The sequence below is a fragment of the Culex quinquefasciatus genome, chromosome 3 (genome assembly GCF_015732765.1).
Source record: "Culex quinquefasciatus strain JHB chromosome 3, VPISU_Cqui_1.0_pri_paternal, whole genome shotgun sequence".
Lineage (NCBI taxonomy): Eukaryota > Metazoa > Arthropoda > Insecta > Diptera > Culicidae > Culex > Culex quinquefasciatus.
Window position 1 is genome coordinate 52,846,855 of NC_051863.1, and position 16,483 is coordinate 52,863,337.

General features: G+C 41.8%; 1 protein-coding gene across 3 annotated transcripts in view; it reads left to right on the top strand.

Annotated features, from left to right (window-relative positions):
* LOC6050141 (chitin synthase chs-2) overlaps window positions 1–16,483 on the top strand; it is an 81,736-nt gene that overhangs the window by 64,174 nt on the left and 1,079 nt on the right. For 2 of the 3 annotated variants that reach the window (XM_038261665.1, XM_038261666.1), the window contains 8 exons: window positions 6,041–6,570; window positions 6,639–7,853; window positions 7,911–8,173; window positions 8,244–8,571; window positions 8,632–9,956; window positions 10,012–10,188; window positions 15,797–16,000; window positions 16,066–16,431. In XM_038261665.1, the coding sequence (XP_038117593.1) occupies window positions 6,041–6,570; window positions 6,639–7,853; window positions 7,911–8,173; window positions 8,244–8,571; window positions 8,632–9,956; window positions 10,012–10,188; window positions 15,797–16,000; window positions 16,066–16,431 (4,408 nt within the window). Of the gene's footprint in view, window positions 1–6,040; window positions 6,571–6,638; window positions 7,854–7,910; window positions 8,174–8,243; window positions 8,572–8,631; window positions 9,957–10,011; window positions 10,189–10,519; window positions 10,697–15,796; window positions 16,001–16,065; window positions 16,432–16,483 lie in introns of all 3 variants that reach the window. The other variant, XM_038261667.1, reaches the window with a different exon arrangement.

A 16,483-nucleotide genomic window follows, 5' to 3' on the forward strand; every position in this document is an offset into this window, starting at 1 on the left:
CACTTAAGTGGTCATAACTTGAGACAGGGTTGCCAGATCTTCAATGTTGTGGACTCGTTGGAAAGGTTTTTCGATTACCTAACCAACGATGGGTAGGATGATGGATCCGGACATCGTTTACATACATTTAAGTGAGATCCGGCTTCAAAAAAGTATATAAATATCACTTAAGTGGTCATAACTCGAGACAGGGTTGCCAGATCTTCAATGTTGTGGACTCGTTGGAAAGGTCTCTCGATTACCTAACCAACGATGGGTTGGATGATGGATCCGGACACCGTTTACATACATTTAAGTGAGATCCGGCTTCAAAAAAGTACATAAATATCACTTATGTGGTCATAACTCGAGACAGGGTTGCCAGATCTTCAATGTTGTGGACTCGTTGGAAAGGTCTCTCGATTACCTAACCAACGATGGGTAGGATGATGGATCCGGACATCGTTTACATACATTTAAGTGAGATCCGGCTTCAAAAAAGTACATAAATATCACTTAAGTGGTCATAACTCGAGACAGGGTTGCCAGATCTTCAATGTTGTGGACTCGTTGGAAAGGTTTCTCGATTACCTAACCAACGATTGGTCGTTTGATGGATCCGGACATCGTTTACATACATTTAAGTGAGATCCGGCTTCAAAAAAGTACATAAATATCACTTAAGTGGTCATAACTTGAGACAGGGTTGCCAGATCTTCAATGTTGTGGACTCGTTGGAAAGGTCTCTCGATTACCTAACCAACGATGGGTCGGATGATGGATCCGGACATCGTTTACATACATTTAAGTGAGATCCGGCTTCAAAAAAGTATATAAATATAATCCAAGTGGTCATAACTCGAGACAGGGTTGCCAGATCTTCAATGTTGTGGACTCGTTGGAAAGGTCTCTCAATTACCTAACCAACGATGGGTCGGATGATGGATCCGGACATCGTTTACATACATTTAAGTGAGATCCGGCTTCAAAAAAGTACATAAATATCACTTAAGTGGTCATAACTCGAGACAGGGTAACCAGATCTTCAATGTTGTGGACTCGTTGGAAAGGTCTCTCGAATACCTAACTAATGATGGGTCGGATGATGGATCCGGACATCGTTTAAATACATTTAAGTGAGATCCGGCTTCAAAAAAGTACATAAATATCACTTAAGTGGTCATAACTCGAGACAGGGTTGCCAGATCTTCAATGTTGTGGACTCGTTGGAAAGGTCTCTCGATTACCTAACCAACGATGGGTCGGATGATGGATCCGGACACCGTTTACATACATTTAAGTGAGATCCGGCTTCAAAAAAGTACATAAATATCACTTAAGTGGTCATAACTCGAGACAGGGTTGCCAGATCTTCAATGTTGTGGACTCGTTGGAAAGGTCTCTCGATTACCTAACCAACAATGGGTCGTATGATGGATCCGGACATCGTTTACATACATTTAAGTGAGATCCGGCTTCAAAAAAGTACATAAATATCACTTAAGTGGTCATAACTCGAGACAGGGTTGCCAGATCTTCAATGTTGTTGACTCGTTGGAAAGGTTTCTCGATTACCTAACCAACGCTGGGTAGGATGATGGATCCGGACATCGTTTACATGCATATAAATGAGATCCGGATATATGTGAAAACACATTTTTATACATAACTTTTGAACTACTTATCGAAACTTCAAACAATTCAATAGCGATGTATGGGACCCTAAACCAAGTCGAATTCAACTGGTTTGGTCAAAATCGGTTCAGCCAGTGCTGAGAAAACTCAGTGAGAATTTTGGTCACATACATACATACACACACATACACACACACATACACACACACATACACACACACAGACATTTGTTCAGTTTTCGATTCTGAGTCGATATGTATACATGAAGGTGGGTCTTTGAGCTTTTAATAAAAAGTTCATTTTTAGAGCAGGATTATAGCCTTACCTCAGTGAGGAAGGCAAAATGGTTTGTGGGAGCACACCATCCTTCACTGTTTAACCCAAAGGGCAATTCACTTCTGATACTGCACCAATATGAAGCCAATATTGGAGTCGATATGGTATGCAACCTAGGAATACTGCGCGAGTATTTTGCGCGTATGATATCCACGCTGATATTTGGGTAGATATGACCCAAAATACGACGAATATGGGGTCTATATCGTCAATACGGTATGCAGACAATGAGAATAATGTGCGTATGATACGCGTATGCAGTATACTCGAAGTGATTAACCCCTAGGTTTACCTCTGAAGATCCCTATTTTATTAGTGAATGCTGGCGCTGGAATGTTATTCCAAAACTTGATTTGCAGACTCATTAGATATGGAGAAAATGTGGAACATGTCATAAGAAGGAAAAATTAATGTACAATTCGAACCTGCAATAACACAGAAGGGTTATTATTTTATTTATAACAAAAAAAACTTTTTTTAAATTTCCTGTTTTTTGTAACATTGCAGGGTTATTTTTAAATTGTAGATCAGATAATTACAAAATTTTGGATGCATTATATAAGAAGTTAGTGAATTTTGACGCTAAAAAATGTAATTTTCACGGGGAACACTATTCAAAAACCCAACATTTCACGGAAATTTAACGGAGCGTGAAAAGTGTTGAAATAACCTATTAAATCTTATGTTAAACAACCGGAAACATTTTTGTACACTCAATTATATTTGATTTTCATTCAAGTCATTTAGTACTAAAAAAAATAAAACTATAATATTCCAGAAAATGGCTGATTTTAAGTCTAAAAAAAATTATAAGCCCAGTGATTAAATCCTTTAAAAAATCCTTTTACCTTTAAAATAAAATGGCAGTCAAATTGTAATTGTTATTGTAATTGTACAACGGAGCGTGTACAAACCGGGAAATATAACATGGAATTTACCTGGCACATCAAATACTACTATTAGTTTTCAAATTCTGAATTAACGAAAAAAGGGGCCAAGCTGTGCATAGGAAATCAACTTTTTTTCAAAATAATTCTAAACGAGCCCAATCCTGCTCATAAATATATGCAGGGAAATTATTTGTTATCACTTAATTGCACTTCTTTTTCACTGAACATTACAAAGTATTTTGATAAAATATGGGTTTTGTCCCTGAATATAAAAAATAACAATCAAATTTCGAGTAGGGTCATTCTCTGCCAACTCACACAGCAGTTGCCCCGGCCTCCATCAATTTCCGTGAAATTTAGCTCTATGGGGTAATTTTGGTCCCTGATCACGAATCAAAGGTCATTTTTTGGTATCTCATGACAAAGTGGCGGTACTACCCATTCAATGTTTGCAGATTTTTACTAAAACACGTGTTTCAGTGATTTAAGGCTCGAAACTAGTTAAAAATAGTTTTAAAATCGCTGCCATTTCCCATTACTCAACTGTCAAACATTGTGAGACATGTTATTTTATGGGAAATTTAATGTACTTTTCGAACCAGCAATAACCCAGAGAGGTGATTGTCTCATTTAGAACAAAAACATTTAAATATTCATGCGTTTTTGAAAATATTTTATTTTCGGAAATTAAGGCCAATTTTGCACAAGAATTACCCTTTGGACGTTTGTTGCGGTTAGTGTATTGCTAGAATAAAAGGATTTTTCATTTAAAAAATATTTTTGTTGTAAGCGGCAGAATCAGGATTGCATTTTCATTTTAGGAAAATCCCCACAATCAAGCAGTGCACGAGCCAAAACAAACGTCCAAAGGGTAATTCTTATGCTAATTTGGCTGAACTTTTTTATTCAATAAATCAGTTGACAAGTGAGTAACGAGAAATGAGCGTTTTAAAAACTATGTTTTAACTTTTTTTGATTAAAAATACTTTTTTTCAGAATTTTGAGTAAGCCATCAAATCGGGCGCAGAAAAAAATCTGGAATATTTTTATATCTTAGAGTGCACGTTTTTGTGGGGACCCAAAAGTTTATGCATTCCTCCATTCCTCTCGCATTGAGCATGTTCAGAAATTTAGTTGGTCGGCATTTTCATTCGAATCTTTATCAAAATGATGTGTGTTTTTTTTTCTAGCTACAATTTGGCAAAGGTTTTTTTTTATGTTATTTTTGCATAATTTTTTTTGAGAATTCTCCGTTTCTAAAATGGTTCTTTAATGATTTTAAATAGTAAATAGTTATTTGAGTTAGTTTTATCATTTTATCAGTTTTATTCATTTTGTTCGAGGAATTGAAAATACATTTTATTTGAAAGACATTCATCAGGATCTCAAGGAAATTTAAATTTCTAGTTTTGCGTGGCCTCAGGAGATAAAAAGCCTAATGCAAAATTTCCCAAGGCGGGTAAACTTTGGGAATTTCCATGGCAAACCCCGACTCCGAAATGATCCCCTGGTCTACAAGCTGAAATCTGTTTTGAGTTGTTTTAAGCATCTGTGACTGTCCAATTTTGAGCAAATTTGGTCAAGATTAACCACGATACACGAGGCTGCAGTTGATGAAAAATGATTATCCTACAAACATAACTTTTCAGGATCAAGTGGCACAGCTTTGGTCTGTTCGACAAATTTGTAGATCATTAATTTTCCTATAAGAATCTCACTTTTGAGAATATTCGAATGGAAACAGTGCCACCTCCTAATAAAATTGTTTAAAAACATTGCTTTCCGATTTATCCCATCCAAACTTCTTCCTCGAGTAAAAGCAAAGCAATCCCCCGGGTCTTTTGTGGGCTCTGTTGCAAGTTTCTGCTCATTTCTAGGCGTCCGAAGGTTATGTGTGGTGAGTCACCCATAGCCTCTTTTACGCAAATGGACCGACGTTTTACTTCCTCATCCGATAGAAGGCGTGATCAGGCAAATCTCGCCTCGAAAAATGCCACCGGGTCCGTCTGGGATTGAACCCAGGCCATACTGTGGTTTAGAGGCTACCACGCAAACCACTAAACCGCCGGACCCGGCACCCTTCTTCCTCGAGTATCAATGGCTATTTGTTGACCAATTTGGTTCTTATTTGGCTCAGAGGCTTAAAAAGCCTATTTTTTTTTTAAATTTATGGGCAATTTACAAGAATATTCGCAGAATGAATTCAATCTTATTAAATGGTTCTAAAACGATGAATTGTTGGGACAACCTAATTTTTGGTCTATTGTGGTTTCGCTCTTATAAATCACTCGAGAAGTGAAAATAAAGGCCTATTCTAAAACCAGGAACTCGGAACTGACTTAAAAAGGCACCGATATTGCACGTATGCCAAATTCCCGCAACATTTTTTTTGAACTCAAGAAGACGACCGTTGCAACCTGACACCCTGCACTGCACCCAAAACAAGTTCTCACCAGCAGACGGAGGGCATGACCCACGGGTGGTGGACTTGACAACGGTTATTGACACGTGCGTGCGGGCGTTACGCGTGGTGTAATCGTGCGCGAGGGTTGATTGTACGCCAAGGTTAAACACTAAACACTTTCACTCCCGTCTGTGAGGAAGACTCCCACACCGTGATGGTGGTGCAATTCGCATAACTTGGAGGTACAATGCAGCTCCAATTGGTTTGTAAGCAATTCCGTACAAGTGCGTGAATCAAACCCTCGGTTGGTGAGAAGGGCTATACGGCTGGAGTTCCTCGAATGTTCAGCGTGTGTGTGTATGTGCAAAGTGTATCCGTAAACACCGTGACCGAACATGGATTGCTAAACTTGCTAAAGAGCTACATTTAACAACGTGATGTAACCGCCTGCCAGTTTTTGATTATAAGTATTGGTCGAAATGTTGGTGGTGTTGAACAGTCACGCGAAGAAAAATTTGGCAGAAAGCGATTTGAGCTTGAACAGCAATCGTTTGTCAAAGCTTAGTAGAAAAGTAGGAAGCTTGTTGTAAACATTTGAAGCATTTTCCCTGAAGATGATTTGTTTACTTCGACAAAACTAACAGCAACAAGGTTTTCAGATCGCTGATCGAATACCATACGATTTTCCCCTTAACTAATTTATGAATTTGTTAAAAGTATTTTATTATTTTTTTCATGATCAAACTTGAAAAAACAAACGTCTAAAACCCAACCCACCTTTTCTCCCCCATTCCAGCCAGCGGACGGTGCAGGAAACCAAAGGATGGGACGTGTTCCGGGACCCTCCGATCAAGGAGGACACCGGCTCGATGGCCGACCAGGCCTGCCTCGAGCTGACGATCAAAATCCTCAAGATCATCGCGTACCTGCTGACGTTCGTGATCGTACTGGCGGGCGGCGTAATCGCCAAGGGCTGTGTCCTGTTCATGTCGTCCCAGCTGCGGCGGGATCGCAAGATCACCTACTGCAACCGGGATATTGCCCGTGACAAGCAGTTTGTGGTGGCCCTGCCCGAGGAGGAGCGGGTAGCGTGGATGTGGGCGCTGATGATCGCGTTCGCGGTCCCAGAGATCGGAGCGTTCATCCGATCCGCTCGGATATGTTTCTTCAAGTCGATGAAGATGCCGCTCAAGTCACATTTTTTGCTGGTGTTTCTGATGGAATCGTTCCACACGATCGGGTTGGTGCTGCTGTTCTTCGTGGTCCTCCCGGAAGTGGACTCGGTGAAAGGCGCCATGCTGACCAACTGCCTCTGTGTGATTCCGGGTTAGTAGTGCGGAAAGCGAACGCGATGGGTGGTGAGCAAGCTGTATTAATTATGTTGATTGTTTCAGGTATGCTTGGTCTCTTCTCGCGAACCAACAAGGAAGGAAAGCGTGCCGTCAAAACGATCGTTGATTTGGCAGCGATCGCGGCGCAAATTACCGGCTTCGTCGTGTGGCCACTGCTGGAAAACAGGCCAGTCCTTTGGCTGATTCCCGTGTCGGCCCTGCTGACGTCTTGCGGCTGGTGGGAGAACTACGTCTCACCGCAGAGTCCTTTCGGGTTCATCCGATCGATGGGTCGCGTCAAGGAGGATCTGAAGCAAACGCGCTACTTCACCTACATGTTCCTGTCGGTGTGGAAGATTTTGCTGTTCTTCTGCATCGTCCTGGTATCGATGTTTGTCCGCGGAGACGAAGTCTCCAACCTGTTCTCGCTGTTTGGAGTCGGATTCGGTCCGCACAAGATCGTGGTTGAGGAAGTTGCCGTGGCGTTCAGCTCTGCCCTTCCAGATCTCGTGGAAGCGTCTCAGGCTGGGGATACTATCGATATCGACGCCGCGTACAATACAGTTACCTACGTGCTGATCATTCAGATCCTCGGCGCTTACTTCTGTTACATCTTCGGAAAGTTCGCCTGTAAGATTCTGATCCAAGGCTTCAGCTATGCCTTCCCAGTGAACCTAACGATCCCCGTCTCGATCTCTCTGCTGATCGCGGCATGCGGTATTCGTAACGACGATCCGTGTTTCTTCCACGGGTCCATACCGGACTATCTGTTCTTCGAAAGTCCACCGGTGTTCCGGTTGAGTGATTTCGCCAACCGACAGATGGCTTGGGCATGGTTGCTCTGGCTGCTGTCCCAAACCTGGATTTCGCTGCACATTTGGACGCCCAAGTGCGAACGTTTGGCCAACACCGAAAAGCTCTTTGTCACGCCCATGTACAACGCCCTTCTGATCGATCAGTCAATGGCGATGAACCGGAGGCGTGACGATCAAGCGGACGTCAAGACGGAAGATCTGGCCGAGATCGAGAAGGAAAAGGGCGACGAGTACTACGAAACGATCTCGGTGCACACGGACGGGTCGGCACTGCCGCGGCCCAGCGTCAAGTCTTCCGATCACATCACGAGAATCTACGCGTGCGCCACCCTGTGGCACGAGACTAAGGAGGAGATGATGGTGTTCCTGAAGTCGATCATGCGAATGGACGAAGATCAGTGCGCCCGTCGAGTGGCCCAGAAGTATCTGCGCATTGTCGATCCGGATTACTACGAGTTTGAGAGTAAGTTTGAACGATCGATTGTTCCAATTTGGCCCTAACCTCTCGTTTCTCCCACAGCCCACATCTTCTTCGATGACGCGTTCGAAATCTCCGACCACAGCGACGACGACATCCAGTGCAACCGGTTCGTCAAGATCCTGATTGACACGATCGACGAGGCTGCCTCGGAGGTGCACCAGACCAACATCCGGCTGCGCCCGCCGAAGAAGTACCCAACGCCGTACGGTGGCCGACTGGTGTGGACCCTGCCTGGCAAAACGAAGCTGATTTCGCATCTTAAGGACAAGGATCGCATCCGGCATCGTAAGCGTTGGTCACAGGTGGGTTTGGCGTTGCGTCGGGGTTTGAGGATTTGGTGGTTGTTACTAGGGGGTCTCTTTTTGCTTCTAGGTTATGTACATGTACTACCTTCTGGGGCACCGGCTGATGGAGCTGCCGATTTCGGTTGACCGTAAGGACGTGATGGCGGAGAACACCTACCTGCTGACGCTGGACGGAGATATCGACTTTAACCCGAGCGCGGTAACGCTGCTGGTGGATTTGATGAAGAAGAACAAGAACCTGGGTGCCGCGTGCGGTCGTATTCACCCGATCGGGTCCGGTCCGATGGTGTGGTACCAGAAGTTCGAGTACGCCATCGGTCATTGGCTGCAGAAGGCGACCGAGCATATGATTGGATGTGTACTTTGTAGCCCCGGATGCTTCTCGCTGTTCAGAGGTAAGTTGGGGAGGTGGGGTTAGTTGGGGTGAAATGATCATGGTTGTGTTTCTTCGACAGGTAAGGGTCTGATGGACGACAACGTAATGCGCAAGTACACGACCCGTTCGGATGAGGCCCGTCACTACGTGCAGTACGATCAGGGCGAGGATCGTTGGTTGTGTACGCTGCTGCTGCAACGAGGATACCGTGTCGAGTACTCGGCTGCGTCCGATGCGTACACTCACTGTCCGGAAGGGTTCAACGAGTTCTACAACCAGCGTCGTCGCTGGGTTCCGTCCACCATTGCCAACATTATGGATCTGCTGATGGACTACAAGCGCACGATCAAGATCAACGACAACATTTCGCTGCTGTACATTTTCTACCAGATGATGTTGATGGGTGGTACCATCCTCGGCCCCGGAACGATCTTCCTTATGTTGGTGGGAGCTTTCGTCGCCGCGTTCAAGATTGACAACTGGACCTCGTTCTACTACAATATTATTCCGATCTTGCTCTTTATGTTGGTCTGCTTCACGTGCAAATCGAACATACAACTCTTGCTGGCACAGATATTATCAACCGTGTACGCACTGATCATGATGGCAGTTATCGTCGGTACCGCGTTGCAGCTGGGCGAGGACGGAATCGGCAGTCCTTCGGCCATCTTCTTGATAGCAATGACAGGGTCATTCTTTATAGCAGCCTGTCTCCATCCGCAAGAGTTTTGGTGTATCGCGTCCGGCTTGATCTACCTGCTGTCCATCCCATCTATGTACTTGCTGTTGATCCTGTACTCGATCATCAACCTGAACGTCGTCTCCTGGGGAACTCGCGAGGTTGTCGCGAAGAAGACCAAAAAGGAAATGGAACAGGAGAAAAAGGAAGCCGAAGAAGCGTCTAAACGAGTCAAGCAAAAGTCTCTGCTCGGATTCCTGCAAGGAGGAGCCGGCTCAAACGCCGACGAAGAAGGCTCGATCGAGGTATCCATCGCCGGCCTGTTCCGCTGTCTCCTCTGCACTCATGGCAAGACCTCCGACGAAAAGACCCAGCTGTTGCACATCGGAGAAGCCCTGGACGCCATCCAAAAGAAGATGGACAACCTGGAGAAGCACATCGATCCGCACGGACATCACACCCGCAAACGTACTGCCTCGGCCGGCTCCAAGGATCACCACCTGGGATCCGTGGCGGAAGATACGGAGGATGAAGACGTCGAGTCGGACTCGGAGACCTCGACGCTGCAACGCAACGAACGTGACTTCCTGACGAACCCCTACTGGATCGAGGACCCGGACCTGCGGAAGGGCGAAGTGGACTTCATCTCCAGCACCGAGATCCAGTTCTGGAAGGACCTGATCGACCAATATCTGTACCCGATCGACCAAAACAAGGAAGAACAGGTGGGTTGCTGATTGCTGATCATCGTACTGATACTGATTTTTCAATTTTTTTTAGGCACGTATCGCCCACGATCTGAAAGAGCTGCGTGATTCGTCCGTGTTCGGATTCATCATGATCAACGCTCTCTTCGTACTGATCGTGTTCTTGCTTCAGCTGAACAAGGACAACATCCACGTCAAGTGGCCACTGGGCGTCAAAACAAACATTACCTACGACGAAGCCACGCAAGAGGTAACGCCAACCGGGAGACATTCGAGCCGTGTGCGCCTGGTCACGATCGTCTCCAACGGAAGAGCAACCCCCCTCCGCAACCTCAAGCAGTCCCTGACGATCGTACCGCGCCTCGAATGTCTCCCGCTTCGACAGATGTTAATCTGTTCTTTTTTTCTTCTTTTCTTTTCTCTTTTTTATCCACCGTTATTATGAAACCAATCGAAACCGAAAAAAACGTTATTTCGGCGAAAAACCTACTCAAAATTATGACTCGAACGATCACACACCACTACAACAAACAACAACAAAAATCGACGATCATACCAAATCCAAAACGCCAATCAAACAGGCGCGAATCGCGTCCGACCTGATCGAGTTGCGTAACAAGTCGGTGTTTGCGTTCTTCATGTTCAACGCACTGTTCGTACTGATCGTGTTCTTGCTACAGTTGAACAAAGACAAGTTGCACATCATCTGGCCGTTGGGCGTCAAAACCAACATTACCTATGACGAAGTGACAGCCGAGGTTTGCTACCAATTTCGTTTTTTTATATATTTCTTCTCTACCTTCCTTCAACCTCCACATTTTTACAAGCTAATATCCAATCAATGTTCCACCAACAACAACAAAAAAAAAACAACCCTTCACCACTGCAACCACACCAACTTCTTACTCGAATAAAAACTCTTCTTCACAATTCACCAACCACCACCTCAACAAACCCTCCACCACAAGGTTCAAAGGTTTCTCAACGTGGTCGTCCCAACTTTACCCCCAAACTGGTTTTTGGCCCCTCCCGGCTCTAACTCTAATGTGTCTTGTCGTTTAAATGTGGAGCATAAACATAAGGCATGATCTTACCCCATTGACTGTGTACCGGCCGGGTGGTTTTGGTGTCCGGAGCAATAACCAGGTTCTGAATGTACGCGCCCGAAGGGGGTGTTTCCCCACACAGGGATGTCCGTGATTAACACTTAGGTTTACGTTCAAATTGTTCATGTGTGTGCACGAAAAAACTAAATTTGCAAACGATTTCGCTCATTTTGTGGTAATCCTTAGAAATCTTTACAAAAATGTACAGGATCTTTAAAACCGTATATTTTTTTTTTCTTTTGTCCAAAACAATACCAAACTGAAGTTAAATGTGTATCACCATATCACGACGATATGTAAAATGCTGCCTTTTGTATTGTTTTTTAATGTTTCAAATGTCACGCATTTTGATTAATACTACACGGATAGAAATCCTGTAAGCTAATCCGGTAACTCTATGTTGACAAATTTGTAAACATTGAAATGTTTCCAAAATCGACAACATTGTTGTTCAAAATCTATTTTTTTTGACGATTTTGAAAACATTTCTATGTTTACAAATTCGACAACATAAAGTTACCGGATTAGCTTACAGAATTCCGATCAGTGTAAGTATAACAAATAACATTATACAAGCTTATTTTTATGCTGAGCTTCGGTTGAGAAATCGTTTTTTTTTTCAATTTGTGTTTTTATTAGAATTTAGCAGTTCTGTTTCAGGATGTAATATTTGCAATTCAAAGAAATTGTTTTATGCAGCGATAAAATGGCTACATTTTATACAAATAAAATTAGAATAACTTTTGATTAAAAGTGAATAATTTTCTAGAACTTAGCAAGTTTTTCTTCAAAAATTTAAATTTTGTATTTTTTTTATTTGGATTAGACTTTGTCAAAGTTCAAAGACTTTGTCCATGCATTGACTACGCAAAAAGAAGCCATTTTGCATCATAAGTTTTTCCTTAAGGCTCCATACAATGTTGCGACCTGGTCATACAAAATGGGCATGTTAATACTCGCAAAAAAAAAAATCTTAAGGATTTGGTTTCTTCGGCACAGTTGTAGGTAATCATTAGGTCTGGTTGGGAAAAAAAGTACAAGGAAAACTGTTTTTGATTTGATTTTCATTCAATCATTCAATGTTTCCAAAAATACTTATCTTTTATTTTCGATTGAACTATTAAAATCCCTCAAAAAACTTGGGGATGGTGCAAAATCTATTACAGAAATTATGCTGTTTTGGAAAAAAATAATTAATTTTAAAGCAAATTCAAAATGATAAAATATTTAAAAAAAACTATCCGCAAAACCACAGAAAATTACTCATTTATGGTACTGCCAAACACATTGTAAAAAATCTGAAGAAATAGTTTTGTAGTTTTATTAGCTATTTTGTTTCCTGAGCAATGCACCAGGTTTTTGCCTATTTTCTTTTCATTGTACCTATTTTTTTATTTTGATGAAACTTTGTCAATCGATTTCTTAGGTCCAAAGGGGCTGTGCTAAGCAAGTTTTTTGATCGATTTTGTGTCTTCGGCAAAATTGTAGATTATGATTGGAAAAAATAGGTGCACGGAAAATTGTTTAATCATTTTTATTAAAAAATTTATCACAAAAAATCTGTTTTGACTAACCTTTTCGATTTCTTTTAATTTTTTGGTATGTCGACAAAAAGTGACAACTTTTGAGCTATAGGGTATGACGAACGTATTGTTTTTCGTCGAGCTATTTATGATTTTTCTAAATAGTGATTTTTGGAAAGAAACAAAAAATCCTTTATACAAGTTAAAGGCTACCAACTCTTGATGTGCAAAAATACGTACACTTAGCCGATATGACCCTATGGTATTTGAAGAAATGTTAATGAATATTGAGTAAAATTTTAAATTTGAAGCTTAAAAAGGTTAAACTGAGTAATTTACAGCTTACATATGTTTTAAAAAAAATCAAAATAAACCGTGATTTGCGGAATAGGATCTTTATAAAGATATTTGATCTTCCCATACTTTGTCCCACTTTTGAATGTTTACAAAATTGCAAACTGTCTTTTGCACATAATCCAGATTTTTAAGCGACGATGGCGTTACGAATGGTGCACGCCCGAAATGTCAAAATCACGCAGTGGTACCATTATTACAAAAAAGTGCGCGATTTTGACAGTTCAGGCGTGCACCATTCGTAACGCCATCCTTGCCCAAAAAATCTGGATATCGCTCTGAGTGTTTTGAAGAGAACATTGCTTAATTCAAGCTTTCATCGGTTTTCACAAGCTTTTGATCGGCAGGAAAATCATCACTTGCATAGTTTCATTCAGTCAAACTTTTTTGGTTTGCTAAATTTGTTTTGAAAGATCCTTGAAAAGAACTAGAGTTTTTTTAAAGGTCTAATAAACAAAATTGTAATTTTTCGACGGGTTCAAAAACACACAAAAAGAAGAAATTTTTGTTTATTAGAACTTTTCTTAAAAAAGAAACGAATTGATAATTAACGTTTATCGGAGCGTTCTTTTATTACGTTAGGCAAAAAAACTGATTTTGAACCCACGTCACGTTACGTAATAAAAGAATGCTCCCTAACTGAAGTAGACCCAGAAAATTACCCAGAATATTCTTTTAAAATCAAAATGACAGTTATATAAAAATATCTAATTATATGCTATAGCAAAGGCCCTTGATCAAAGCAAAAAAATATTTAAATAAAAATAAGTTTTACATTGTCTGAATTAAAATCCGTACAAATCCGTATTATACGAAAAAATCCGTACAAAAATCTGGCCTGTTAAAATTCCACGAAGATTGTCGAAAATCCGTACAGTTGGTAGCCGTATTCATGTTTAATTGAAATTACAAACAAAAAGAACTCTTTTGAATTTAAGGTCCTATTAACCAGTTTTGATCAAATTAAGCCATTAAACAAAAATTAAGCCTTTTCAAATTTTCAGAAAATTTGCCTTTGTTGTGTCCATTCTCGTTTATCTCTGAAAATAATCATTTTTGAAAAGCTTAAAAAAATCCCGGGAAACCCCTCTAGAACTTTCTTAGTTGGACCTCAATGATCCAACCTTTGGAAATTTGTTCCGATTTTCATTTTCTTAAAGTCAAACTCAATCTTTTTAAGAAAATACACATTTTTAGATTTATAAAGTCACTTACATTTTAAAGGGCTTGAATAACGACATTTTTTAAGCAGGTAGTTATTTAAAAAAAAAAACGCCTAAAAGGCAATTCATTTTATCTACCAAAGTTCCTTTTGATTTCAAAACTTCGCGTAAATTTTCGATTAATTCCAAAATTACTATAATCATAACTTTGCCGAAATTCAAGAGACAGATTTTCGAATATTTGCATAGCACTAATCTATGGACAGTCCCAAAATTTGTATGGAGGCTTTTATGGAGTAACCAATGATGCAAAGTGAATGATTTGGTTTTCAGGAATCGATGGACAAAGTTCCATCCAAATCAAAAATACAAAAAATTAAAAACTGATTTTGTAATGAAATTCTAGAGAACTACTCACTTTTCAACGTTAAAATTAAAATCGAAAAAGATTCTCTGGAAAATAAATTTAGTGCCATAAGCTGAAGAAAGCAGAATTAGGAATTGAATAAGATATTCTTTAAATATTTATCTAAGGTGGAAAAATGTGTTTTGATAAACCTCACCTCAACTTTATTAAAATGTTTTTTTGCTAAAATTTAACGATCACTTGAATATGTACATTAAAATGAAGTATGAATACCAACCAAACAGAAAAAAAATCTTGTTAGTGAATCCGTAAAATCATTGTTAACAAACATGAAACATGAGTTGTTTTCGTAATCAAAGACATGTTTCTTTTATCAATACAGTGATGTTATTGAATTAATTTGCACATTCATAATACTTATCAAAGGTGTGAAAACTATTAAATTCTGACTGTGAAATCTATAAATAAGCATGTTGAAACATTTTGTCGATTAACGGACACATTATAAACCGATTCAAAGTGCACGTATAAACCTCATTAAACCCCCTGCGCCCAGCAACTTGCATGTCTTCGCACGTGGAAAAAGGTCTTCCTGATAAAACAAACCCGCATGGCTTACAACTGCCAACCAATCACCTGCAAACTGCATCGACCACTTTTACGAAATGACACCCCAATGCTTGCAACCATAACCTCAGTGGTGCAATGTGAACCGTCTGACTACAATCTACCTTCAATGCGACTTACTGGGAGATTTTTTTGACGAAAATAACCACAAATACTTGATCTGACTTTAAAACACACATGATAAAACATCGTTTCTATGTTATTTGTTCCCTTTTTCCCAATCCTAAACTCGGCTGACAAGTCTGACAAACATGTTGCACAGTGGTTACTGCAATCGTTGTGAAACAAGTTGCAACTGCTGTGCAACAAGTTTGTTTTTCGACAGATTTCTTCGTTACTTTAGCAGTCTTGAATCAAGACTGCTCAAGTTTAACAAAAATAAAGCTGAAATCTTTCCTTCGCGTGACTAAAAGTCAAATGTCAAAATGTTATGTTGTTTTTAACAATCCTCTTCAAAAGTCAAACAAATCATGTGTCTCCCCTAACACCCAGCCCCCCCACCCTCTTTCCTGTCCCCCCAAAAACAAAAGGGTATATGTGCATGTGCATCCGTCCGTTAGCTCTTAAGTGCCCCGGGATTGTGACTGTGCTAAACCAAACTCACCTAACGCTAACGCTCTAACGGTGTAGCGTGAGAAACCACGCACAAACGTTTCCTTCTAACGCTCGCCCCCTTTTTTTCGTTTCAATCTAACGCCACCCATCCGACGCGGCGCAGGTTCACATCTCCAAGGAGTACCTGCAGCTGGAGCCGATCGGTCTCGTGTTTGTGTTCTTCTTCGCGCTCATCCTGGTGATCCAGTTCACGGCCATGATGGGCCATCGGTTCGGCACGCTGTCCCACATCCTGGCCTCGACCGAGCTCAACTGGGGCTGCAACAAGAAGCCCGAGGAGCTCTCGCAGGATGCTCTAATAGATAAGGTAGGACGGACGTGATGGGGTGGTAACTTGAGACATGCTTCAACTCTCTTTCAACTTTTGCACAGCACGCGGTGGAGATCGTCAAAAATCTCCAGAGGTTGCAGGGCATCGACGGCGACTACGACAACGACTCGGGCAGCGGCCCGGACCGGATCGCCCGCCGGCGCACCATCCAGAACTTGGAGAAGGCACGCCAACCGCGGCGCCAGATCGGCACGCTGGACGTGGCCTTCAAGAAGCGCTTCCTGAAGCTGACGGCGGACGAGAACAACAGCGGCACGCCCATCTTGACGCGCCGCATGACCATGCGCCGGGAGACGATCCGGGCGCTGGAGGTGCGCAAGAACTCGGTGATGGCCGAACGGCGCAAGTCCCAGATGCAGACGCTGGGCGCGAACAACGAGTACGGCATCACCGGCGTGGTGAACAATGTGAGTGTTGGCTTGGGGGGCAAAACTTCAAAATTCTGACGATCGACTCTCT